We start from the raw sequence: 12,646 nt of genomic DNA on the forward strand, positions 1-12,646 counted from the left end.
ATATATATCATTAACAATTGAATCTGGAACTTAATGGTGAGATGACAAATTTTCACTTTCAATAACACACTTCATTTTTCATACAACTTACTTTGAAACATAAGGGGCAATGATTTTTACAAAACTGGCAAGACTAATGGCTGGACCCATAACCTTTGTTAAGTTTTTAAATTAAATGCACTTCATTTTATTATGTACTGTACTTGAAATATATTGCTTTGAATAGAACTACAGTTCTCTGAGTAACTATAAACAGACTTGAAAACGTGCTTTCCAGTAAGAGAGTACCTACCTTCACTGGACTCTTTGTGGTCTTGCTGCTTGAGGTCTTCCATGAGCTGCACAGCCAACTGGTATTTCTGTCTGAGGTAGGTACTGGATGTGACGGTGAAGTTCACGAGTAGTAGGAACGACATCTTGGCTCACTAACCATAGATGCGTAGCTACAAACGATGCTTTGCTGTGGGCCCTGAGTCTGCGGATACCTGCAGGGTTATGGTTCAGCAGTGCCACGATACTACAGGGGTGCAGTATGCACTTACTGAAAGATTATCCATAGTCTGTGGATATTACTGAATGCAAATTACCCCAGTATGGGATATTTACCGGACAAAAACAAAACTAAAAACTAAAAACGAACGATTGATTCTAAAACGAAGGTTGCAAATGCTAGAAGTAACGTTCACGAATGTGTATTTACACATCGCGAACCCACTATCACGTCAGATGGGTCAATGGATCAATAGGTCAATAAAAATGTTTGTGGGAACAGTGATGGACAAATTACAAACAAATGCGTGAAAGAACTGAACTATAACGTGACTCAACGAAAAACGAATAAACTATACTCTAGAGGAACAAAGTGAGATTTTGTGCAATTTCGCTGAATAGCGATCATTTTATCATGTTGACAATTTCAGTAAACAGCTGGACTTTTTGCAAATTTTTATTTTGATACGACTTTTTCAGCAACTTTCGTAGAAAAACCGAGATACTTTTGCAAAAAAATTGGGATATTCTGTCAATTTTTGGCAAAAAAAACACGATACCTACCTACTTTTGATTTTTTAACGAATTATTCTCGAGTTTGTTTCATTTCATGTGAATTTTAGCGTTAGAAATATTGAAATACCTATGTATTCTTTATAAATTCCATCATCAATCAACCAAGATGGAGCTGTTGAGTAGTAGGTATATGTAATACCTATAGCTCTACTGATCGCAAGTGTGTTTCAGCTCAATTTGCATCCTTCGAAAAAAATACTTCAAAAATTAAGATCTTTAGCAATTTTGAAAAAAAAATGTATTCTAGTCGTCGGAAATTTCTTTTAAATAAAGTAAGCAAAACGATACCTTACTTCCTCTTACTGGTCACGAAAAAAATCAATTTTTTAGACTCGTGAGGATGCATTTTTCACTTCCTCGTTAACTAAATACTATTTTTTCTGCAGCAAAAAATATTTTCCCCAATTCTCTCAACACCATGAGCACTTTTTTTCAATCAAAATCAGAAAGTCTCGTCGTGGTAGCTCAACTGGATCATGTAAACCACTCCATTCCAAACAGTCTAATCATCGGGTTATTTTTACACTTCGGTCGATAAATCTACTCTGCAAGCTACAAACACCCACTCACTGGCAGATTTCGATCATCTCCTAGCTCGTAATTTGCACTCTAATTTTACGTATGTTAATGAAACTGCATTCATTTTGAAACGCGAATATTTCTCTCCTTCCGCAGATATTTTTTCATTGACAAGATTTACGATCGGGAAATTATTTATTCGCGACGATTAATGGATTTCGAAACGTACTCGGCGTTATTTCGGATGCATTTCGAATAACACCATCCATCAATAAACTCTCTCCTCACACCTTGGAAGAAGGGGTTCTGGTAGCCTTTGGTAGGGTGGATTAAAATGAAACGCGAATAGGTCATTACACGGATGTTAAAATTCGACCTAGATTGAAAACTTACTCGTTGGTTTTTAATTTAGCTACTTCGAAATTCGTACGCATTATTTTACACGATGATTGCACTATTCCTTGAAAGAGTCACGTTCATTAGTCATTTGCTGCGAATTTACCTATTCTACAGTATGACGTAGCATCTCTATTATTTTATATATTATAATAGGTGCATAATTTTTCGTCAACGTGTTGTAGTATGATATTATATAAATAACGAGACAATGTATTTTCACAGAATTCAGCTGATTCCAATTTCTCAAATCCATCTTCGGACCTGTCGCTTGACGAGGAAAAAGAAGCGCTTCGGCGCGAAAAAGAAGGCCAGGCTCTCGCTCAACTGGAGAAAGCAAGAGTAAGTGACTCTATAATGTTCAATTTCCACTTTCTTCCCCTTTATGGCGCCCTTGTCGTTTATTTTTCGTACATAATTGACTCGATTTTTTTCTTCAGGAAAAACCAGTAGCTTTTGCTGTGAGAACGAACGTGGCCTACGATGCCGCAGTGGACGACGATTCACCAGTTCATGGTTTCGCGGTATCCTTCAACGTGAGGGAATACTTACACATAAAAGTAACCTTATTTCTTCTCTCTTGAATTTTTTAATCTCCCAATTTTCATCCTACCGATTACTAAAATCTTGATCATTGTACAGGAAAAATACGATAATAACTGGTGGATCGGGCGTTTGGTGAAGGAAGGATGCGACGTAGGCTTCATTCCGTCACCTTTAAAACTCGAAAACTTAAGACTGCAACAGACTCAAGTGCGAAACACAAAACTATACATGACCAAACCAGCATTATCCGGTAATTTAGGCGCACTAGCGTCTGACATGCTGACACCAGCAAAAAGCGCCAATTCGAGTGGCTCTTCCCCGCCTTCTCCTGGTATGTTGAACGCAAACCCTTGCATCATGTTCATTCTTTTACTCTACTCATTTCTCTGTTATAATATTTCGCTCGATATCGCGCGCACAGCTGAGCATTTCTGGAATATTTCCAAATTCTACAGTCTTCTATTATCGCGCGTTATAAACATTAATCGCCAACGTCGCGACTGCAATCGCACCTACACGTATCGCTTCGTCTACGGCGTGAACTTTATTCCATTTTTTGACCTGACCCCCCCCCCTCCCCTGATGAATCGATTTTCGAGACTAAAATTTGCATTTTGAAAACATACGTAGCTTATTCAAAGAGTCTTTTAGGATAAGATTGTTGAATCTGCACTTTCTCCAATTTTCACGAAACTCATCCAAAATATTAGTTTTGATGTAAGCCACCCCTAAAAACATTTTGAGTCGATTTCCCCCCCCCCTCCTTTCATTATAAAAAAGAAATTTTTGTTCATAAAATAATTATATTCTAATAGGAAAAAAAAATATTTAAAATTATTGAATGACATTTTATTTATGAAAATTTATATAAATTAATTTTGAAAAAAAATGTAATTGTAAACCATCTCAAACCAACAGCCAACCCAAGAAATGTGCCTACACGTGCTCAAAATTCAAAATTCTCGTTCTCCGGAGTAGGTGGTCCAAAAAGTTTGAAACCTTTTATAGAAAATAGTCATTTGGTAGGTGCGTATGTGGAATGTTTTTCCAAAAAAATTATATTTGGGAGGGGCGAGGGGTTGAAAAATTTTAAAATTCGTATAAAAAAACGAGGAGGGGACCCTCTGCGAAACTTTTTCAGAAAATTGGATACACTCTAAGGTATAAAATATATTTTTTGCGGAATTGTGAAGCACAAAAATTGGTGCAAAATGTTCAAAAAAATCAATTTCTTGCAAAAAAAAACTGTGTTTTTTGTCATTTTTGTTTCGTTGTATTTGTACTTTAAATTTCAAGTAAAGTACGTAAAAATTCACAAAAATTACAATTTTCCATTTCGAGCCTCAAACCCAGGTAAAAATGAATAGTTCAGTAACAAAAAGCAATTGAATTGCATTTTGTGATAGAAGCATGAAATTTTGCTCGATGCACAAGGACCCCAAAACAAAATTTTCAAGCAGGGGGGACATTCGCTAAACCTCATTGGAAGGGGTCGAGTGGGGGAGGGGTCAAAGAAGCACTAGCCCCTCTTGTGAAAAATTTCGTTATCAAGTCGTTTTTGAAGGTCCCTCAAATTTGAGATTTTCCAACGGAAAATTTTGTATTTTTTTATACCCCAAAAATGCAGTTTTTTGGACGTTCATGTTTTATGAATTTTATGGTTTTTTTCGTGTAGGTATTCACAACGAAATGTTGGTCAATTGATGTTTTAATGCCAATTTTCTAATAGTACAGGCCCAAAGCTATAAATTTAGACCCGGAGGCACCTCCTGTGCTATTTTCCCGAAGGAGAAGGGGGTCACATTTAACACTTCTTTTTGTCGAATAATCGGTTGATGCTTGACTGAATTACAAATTCCAAAGTCCTTAAACTTTGGTCCAGTATCATTTTTTTTTTAAATTCAAAGTGATTAGCTTGGATGGCTCTAGAGGATGAGCATGAAATTTCGGGAGGAGGGAGCTTTTCATCTGAACAATTTTTTTTTTTTTACCAGCGTTTGAGGCTCAAAAATGGAAAATTGTAATTTTCGTGTAGTTTTACGTATACTGAGGTACTTTGCTTGAAATCTTGTTTTTCCCAAAAATCTTGATGTTGAAAGTCCAATCACAGAAAAAAGTGACAAAATCATGTTTTTTACAAGAAATCGATTTTTTGAGCATGTTGCACCGATTTTTGAGCTCGACAAAGTGCATATGTTAAACCTTAGGGTGTAACTAAATTTCTGAAAAAAATTTGCAAACTGTCCTCTTTAGGGTGGTCCTTATTTTTGAAGTTGGGATTTTTTCCGCTCCCACTCCCTAAAGTGGTAACCTCTGGTGAGAAAAAAAATCCCTATTTTTTATTTTTTTCATTTTTGAAAAATTCGGGCTGCGGTGGGCCCCTCAACTTTTTAAAAATTTGAAAAAAACGTAATTCAAAGAAATTTTTTTGAAATTTTGCTTTCCATCATCTCTAAAAGGTCCACTTTGAGTAAAATGGACTCTCATGACGATTTTAGCCCCCTCCCATGAAAACCAAGCTGACAAATTGGTTTTCATGGGAGGGGCTAAAATCGTCATGAGAGTCTATTTTACTAAAAAGGGACCTTTTACAGATGATGGAACTCGAAATTTTGAAATTTTGAACATTTTTCTTTGAATTACCTACTTAGATTTTTTTCAAATTTTTGAAAATTGAGGAACCCACCGCAGCTCGAATTTTTCGAAAATGAAAAAAATAAAAAATAGGGAATTATTTTCTCACCAAAGAACACCACTTTGTGGGTTGGGAGGAGGGAAGACTGAAAAAAACTAATTTTAGGACATCCCACATAATATATGAATTTCAGCTATTCTGGGGGGGGGGAGGTCAGCTTGGTTTTCACGGGAGGGGGCTAAAATCGTCATGAGAGTCTATTATACTCAGAAGCGACCTCTTTGAATTAAGTTTTTTTCAAATTTTTGAAAATTGACGGGCCCACCGCAGCCCAAATTTTTCGAAAATGGAAAACATAAAAAATAGGGAATTATTTTCTCACCAGAAGTCACACCTTTAGGTGGTGGGAGCGGGAAAAATCACACATTTTTTTTACCATGTAGTTAAGGACCACCCTAGTCCCCTCCTTGTTTTTTCCTACGAATTTTTGAAAATTTCACCCCCTCCCCGAACCCCTTTCTCTCAGTATGAAAGTTTTTTGAAAAAAATTCCACATACGCACCTACCTTGTGACCATTCTCTATGAAAGGTTTCAACATTTTTGGACTACCCCCCCCCCCCCGGGGCCTCTCCTGACGAACGAGAATTTTGAATTCAGATCACGTATAGGCTCACTTCTGTGGTTGGGGGGAGTTGGACTCAGAAAAAAATTTCGAGATGATTTACATCAAAACTAACATTTAGGATGAGTTTTGTCAAAATTGAATAATGTGTAGATTTCATTATCTTATATCCTGAAAGGTTCTTTCAAATTTTAACCGTGTCTAGAAAATATGTTCACTGAATAAATGAAAATCTACGCCCTAAATTTGACGATAAATACTACATGTTCCTCGAACGCGAGATACGATAATAAAGAAACGGAAGTCGAATGTTTTTTGCGAATCAGTCGATACGTGTTTACTCGTGTTTACTCGTATTTACCTACTTACTCGGATTCGGCAAAAAAGCTCGTGCGCACTCCAGCGTAAAAATATAACAATTTTACTGCTGTGCCAACGTGCGGAATGTAATCTTTTACCAATTAGAAAATAAATTACCCAGTCGAATAATCGGTTTTCAAATACCACCGCGTAAAACTCGCGTAATACTTGGGAATTGAATGTTTTTCTTCGTCGGAAATTTTACGCCTTTCTTCATTTATTTGTAGATTTAGCCACTTGTTTCGAAATTAATGAAAAACTGGGACTTCCTAATTTTGGAAATTAATGAGGAAATAATGATTCTCATTCTCATATTGAAAATCCGAGTCAATGCTGCGAAGTCTTCAAAAAAAAACGACCAAAATTTTCAAAACTTGATGTAAATTATAATATATTGAACCTCGAATGGAAAAGCTTTTAAATCACTGATGTGTTTTTGAGAGAGACAGAAGTAAAATTCAATAGGAACAAGAACTCTTTTATGTCTAAAAAAAATAGAAACCACGTACTCAAAATGCAAAGTGAAAATGTGTGAAAAATACGAGTACATTCTACAATTCTGAAATTACCTCAAAATGATCCGGAACAAATTTCATCCCCCTGGGTAAACCTAACTCATTTCTAAATTGACCTGAAAACCTCAGCTATTGTGTTCAAAAACCTTTTTCTAAATCAAAAACATGAACAAACCACCCCCTCCCTCTTCACAAAAAATTGTACCTAGCCCAATAAATATTTTTGCAGAAATATTATTTAAATCCAAAAATATTTCAACGAGTAATTTTTGATACTTACTCAATATATTTGCAACTCTTGGCCTAATTTGTAAAAGAGCATACATTTTAAAAAATAACACCTCTGAAACCCCCCCCCCCCCCCCCCAAAAAAAAAACTAATTCACACGAATTTTTCATATTTTTTTTAAAAATTGGGGCTTATCGTATGGCTCAGGATGCTTATACCAAAAAAGTAAGTTGAAATTCATCTCTGAAAACCAAATAAAATAAACGTTGGCGTCGCACAAAATTTTCAATTATTTCAAAATTTGAAGGCTTATTGTGTAACTTAGAGACAGCACTTGTATCAAAAAAGTATGTTCAAATTCGAAAACAGCATCTCTAAAATCCAGCAAGCCCTAGGTCACACGAATTATTCAATTTTTTGAAAATTAAAGGACCTATTGTGGGAGTTGGGGGACTTATATCGAAAAAATAAGTAAAAATTCAAAAACAGCACATCTGAAAACCAAGCAAACCGGTTGCAAAAATTTTTCAATTTTTTTTCAAACTTTGGAGAAAATATGGTTGGACTTAAGGGGGCTCGTATCACAGAAATGTTGAAATTCGAAATCAGCGCCATCGAAAACATAACAAACAATATGTCACGTGATGTTCATTTTTTTTCAAAATTGGTTCAAAGTGGTGGAAGGAGAGGGCTTAAGTCTTTGAGATTCTGATTTGTCGATTTGAAAGCTTTTTCCATCGAGTAAAAACTTGCTTCGTATTCTGATTTTACTCCCTTTCAAATTTGTACTCAAGACTGCCAGCTCAGAAATATGTATTTGGATCTGAATTTTAAAAATTCCACCCTATATGAATCAATCAACTAGAAATCACATTCATTAGTTAGAAAATCATCAATCACTTCACAATAGTTGGGAGAAATCTCTATAGAATCATTCATGATCACTAAACAGACCCTTGACACTTTGACTCATCGTCATCGCTTTAAATCAACTCAGCTTCTAGGCAAAATGTCGCTTATTGCTTATTCAATTACTAACTATAGGTATAGATTTAGATTTCTCGTATTCTTGTGATCATCACGTAATAATTTCAATTTGACTCTGCAACAGTCGAAGAAGAAGAACTGTCAGGCGGTACAGGAGGAGGCAAATCGAGAACAAATCTAACACCGCCTTCCAAAGAAAAACGGAAACCTTTTTTTAAAAAACAAGAATCAGCAGCGCCTTATGATGTGGTACCGTCGATGCGTCCCGTAGTTTTAGTTGGTCCCTCGCTCAAAGGATACGAAGTCACCGATATGATGCAGAAAGCTTTATTTGATTTTTTAAAACGTAGATTCGAAGGAAGGTGAGTTTTTTTAAAATCAATTTTCATAATTTTGAAAAATACCCCAGCTAGATAATTTTATAAATCATTTCAAATTAGTATAAATTTTCATTGGGTAGAAAAAATTTCGAATAAATTTAGACATTTCTTAATAATTTAGATTACCTGGTTCATTTTTGTTTAAAACTTCATCTAAACATTGTGTATTTTTTCAGAATAATCATAACCAGAGTAACAGCTGACGTCTCACAAGCCAAAAGATCATTCCTAAACAACCCTTCTAAACGTCCATTACTCGAAAGAACCAAAGTAAATTCGGCTGTCGAAGTACAAAATGAAATCGAGAGAATATTCGAACTAGCGAGAACATTACAGGTACCCAACCTACTATACCTACCTTATACTTAGTGTAACCTGTGTAACCCATAACATTAGCCAAGTTCACCGCAAAACAATACAATCCATAGGTAGCTATGTAGTCTGAAAAGGGTACAAGACCGAAGAAGGTATCACGGTTGTGTGTATGAAAAAGCAACCAAGTATTTGCCCATTTCACATGCCTAGAATAACCACACCGAGGGTAGTCGCTTTGACCTATTTAAGGGGAATACATTCCACGCATAGGTACACGTGCTCAGTGTTGGTTAATAATTCTCTCAATTTGCATAATATCAATTCAAAGTCATGGGCGATGCGAAATAACGAAAAAAATATATATTCGAATGGGGAAATGCAAAAAAACTTTTTTAGACAAAATTCATTGTCAACATATTTTCATATTTTGATAATCACCCTTATAAGTCTTATAAAGTACGTGTTTCAGTAACCCTTGACAGCTCTCAACACAAAAATAAATACCTACGTACATTTTTCAATCACGTAAATGTGATATTTTCAAAAGGGTTTAATCAAATTATTCAACATTGATTCTAAATTTCTGATTCCCATTTTTCAAGAGTTCAAATAACAAATAAAAAGATATAAAAAATTCGTTTTTTTTTGTTTTTTTTTTTTTAAATCAAGCAGGTCATACTTACTTGCACTTTTACAAGACGTTTCAAATGCTGAAAAATAAATAATTACCTATACTGAAATGATTTCAGATTTAGAAGTCTGAGAATGAAATTATTTTTATTTACCTTTCTAATCGTTTTTTCTCCCCCAAAGGAAATTCAATTTCCTGCGGCTGAATTCGTTCTTTGTTTTTTTTTTCGTGAATTTTTAGCTGGAAACAGGGAGCCAAGTCGTAACCTAATTTCACCCTCTTGAATCGATTGAAAATATTTTTCAAGCGTCCTGGAGTCTCCAGCTAAACCGACTATCTGGAGCCTTCGAAGTCGCTGAAAAAGTATCAAAATTTGATTGTAAGACTGCAAAAGTTGAGCAAAATATTTTCAATCGATTTGTGAAAAGGAAATCAAGTATTCTTGATTTTTCAAATGAAATGGGATTGAAACATTAGAATCAAAAAGGGAAGAGGTTTACATAAAAATGATACAAGAGTTTTCTTAAACTCACTTTTGGGCAGTTTTAATGAATGAAAATTAAGATTTTTTGATTGTTATTTTGACCAAAAAACGAAATTTTTTGATAGTTTTGATGAAAAGCGAAATGTGTTTGGTGGTTTTGACCAAAAAAGTAAAACTTGCTCACAATTTCAGCAAAAAAAAAAAATAATAACAGAAGAAATTTCTATCAATTTTTAACGATTTGGGCTTTTTTTTTGGAATTTCACAAAAAATAGAAAACTTGTAGCAATTTTTGTAAAAAGCAAAAATTCAGTAATTTTGGAAAAAATAAAGACTTTGAAACAATTTTTGGAAATTTTGACTAAAGAAGCAAAACTTGTTCATAATTTTAGCAAAAACGAAAAAAAAAACAGCAGAAATTTCTGTCAATTTTTAGCGAAATAAGATAATTTTTTGGGAGAATTTTACAAAAAAAAGGAAAATTTTTCAAAAAATATAAAACTTACGACATTTTTGGAAAATAGCAAGTTTTTTTGGCAGTTTTGTAGACTTTTTGACACGTTTTGAAAATGTTGACCAAAAAAACAAAACTTGTTCATAATTTTAGCAAAAAAAAAAAAAGAAAGAAAAAACAGTAGAAATTTCTTTCAATTTAGCGATTTGGGCTATAAAGACTTTCTGACAAGTTTTGAAAATGTTGACCAAAAAAACAAAACTTGTTCATAATTTTAGCAAAAAAAAAAAAAAAAAACAGCAGAAATTGCTGTCAATTTTTAGCGAATTAAGATGATTTTTTTTGGGAAAATTTTACAAAAAAAAGGAAAATTTTTCAAAAAATATAAAACTTATGACATTGGAAAATAGCCATTTTTTGGCAGTTTTGTAGACTTTTTGACATGTTTTGAAAATGTTGACCAAAAAAACAAAACTTGTTCATAATTTTAGCAAAACAAAAAAAAAAAAAAAAGGAGAAACAGCACAAATATTTGTCAACTTTTAGCAATTTGGGCTAGTTTTTTTTTAAATTTCACAAAAAAAAGAAAATTTTTCAAAAAATATAAAACTTATGACAATTTTTGGAAAAAAGCAAGATTTTTGGCAGTTTTGTAAGAAGCAAAATTTATTCAGTAATTTTGGAAAAAATGAAGATTTTTTGACAATTTTTGAATATTTTGACCAAAAATAACAAAACTTTTTCACCACTTTAGCAAATACAAAAACTACAACTTTTTCATAATTTTTAGCAATTTCTGCAAGAAATTAATTTTTTTTGGAAAGCAAAACGTTTTAAAATTCAACCTGAAAAAGGAGTTTTTTCAAAAAATCAAAGACATCTTATTTATAACAATTTATAATAATGTTTGTTTTTGCAATTTTTTTTCAAATAACAAAAGGAGTTATTTTTCTGGATTTTTTTGGATAACAATTTCTTTTGAAGGGGGGGGGGGGGGTCAAAATTATATTTGGACGTGGATTACATTTCTTTCATTGGTATGTGAAATCGAATTGTAGTTCGTATTACCTGATTTGTTGTGCTGAGACGTATAGTTAATAATTCTCGTTGAAATAAGTATCTTATTTTGTCGTTCGAATCACTTTTTCTGTTGTGCCAATATATATTCCCCCTTTTTATTTGTCTTTTTGCTGTACCTACCTATAGGTATAAAGTTAATAATCAAATTTTGATCATCTCATCAGCAGATTTCGAAGTTCTCTGCGTAGGTTAGAGAATAGGAAAAATTATTAATGTTCATCTTTCTAGAAATAATCTATCTTGATTTTGTTTCTTGTAATTGTGGCAAATTTTTATTGAGAATGTATTTTATTTGTTCTGCTCAAGGAGAATTTTACTCAACAACTACACAATAAAATGTTCACAAATTCCATCCACTTCATACATAATTTTAAACCCATCTGGTTTGTTTTTTGTTCACAGTTAGTAGTTCTGGACTGCGATACCGTCAATCATCCGTCACAATTAATGAAAACGTCACTAGCACCGATAATCGTTTACGTGAAAATTTCAAGTCCAAAGGTATGTATGGTATCCTTCCATTCAACCAGTCAACCTGTACTCAAGTTGAATCAACTCCATTATTACTCATCCACTCGATGCTTTTCCCAGGTACTCCAAAGACTAATCAAATCGAGAGGGAAATCACAATCGAGGTTTCTAAACGTACAAATGGTAGCTGCCGAAAAGCTTAGCACGTGTCCGTCGGAAATGTTTGATGTGATTTTAGACGAAAATCAGTTAGAAGAAGCCTGCGAGCATTTGGGCGAATACCTCGAAGCGTACTGGAGGGCTGCTCATCCGCCTTCGGCTCCAATCATTACGCAAACACCAATTTTAGCTCGATCGCATTTATCACCTTCGGATGAAATTCACGCCAACATGATGACTCATAATTCGACGTCGCCTCCAGGTAAACAAAATGTGCACAATTTTACTATGTATCATAATAAAGATAAAAATATTACACTATTTTGGTCGTATGTATAATTATGTACATATCGTATTCGTATGTATTTGGTCGAACCTTCTCCTTTAGTTACGTATGCAAAAGCATTATAGCATACAACCTAATCCTCGTATCGAGTCAATTTTCACGCTTTATTTTCTCTTCAAATAGGAATGCGCCATGGGTATCCGTTCAGTCACCCTGAAAGAGGTACGAGGTGTATGCTTCAACAAATTTAAAGGCTTCGGCTTTTTAAAGTTTTTTTTCCTTTATACACAAATGAGTAGAGTCTGCGTATATGATTCGCTGACCTTTTTAGTACATATGCCTTAGCGCTATGTATAAGTATATTTTTATGCAAAAAATGCTTTTCCAATACGTAGTTTAATTTTTTCAAACTAGTAGTCATAAGTAAAGTAGGTACTGGGTATTCTTAGTTCAAATCTCGTAACAAAAAAAAGACAGGAGACGAGAGAGGACTAATTTTTATATTACCTAC

The 12,646-nt window shown here is 33.9% G+C and overlaps 1 protein-coding gene across 9 annotated transcripts in view; it reads left to right on the forward strand.

Annotated features, from left to right (window-relative positions):
- The window catches only part of LOC135848637 (voltage-dependent L-type calcium channel subunit beta-2-like), a 65,472-nt gene that overhangs the window by 45,967 nt on the left and 6,859 nt on the right, over positions 1-12,646 (forward strand). For 6 of the 9 annotated variants that reach the window (XR_010559400.1, XM_065368583.1, XM_065368586.1 and 3 more), the window contains exons 3-10: positions 2,206-2,322; positions 2,421-2,540; positions 2,623-2,857; positions 8,000-8,237; positions 8,432-8,591; positions 11,622-11,720; positions 11,811-12,111; positions 12,319-12,357. Coding sequence is in view for 7 of the 9 variants with exons in the window: in XM_065368583.1 (XP_065224655.1) it covers positions 2,206-2,322; positions 2,421-2,540; positions 2,623-2,857; positions 8,000-8,237; positions 8,432-8,591; positions 11,622-11,720; positions 11,811-12,111; positions 12,319-12,357 (1,309 nt within the window). In the remaining 2 variants the exon portion in view is untranslated. The remainder of the gene's footprint in view (positions 1-2,205; positions 2,323-2,420; positions 2,541-2,622; positions 2,858-7,999; positions 8,238-8,431; positions 8,592-11,621; positions 11,721-11,810; positions 12,112-12,318; positions 12,358-12,646) is intronic. The other 3 variants (XR_010559401.1, XM_065368587.1, XM_065368588.1) reach the window with 2 other exon arrangements.

The sequence above is a fragment of the Planococcus citri genome, chromosome 5 (assembly GCF_950023065.1).
Source record: "Planococcus citri chromosome 5, ihPlaCitr1.1, whole genome shotgun sequence".
Lineage (NCBI taxonomy): Eukaryota > Metazoa > Arthropoda > Insecta > Hemiptera > Pseudococcidae > Planococcus > Planococcus citri.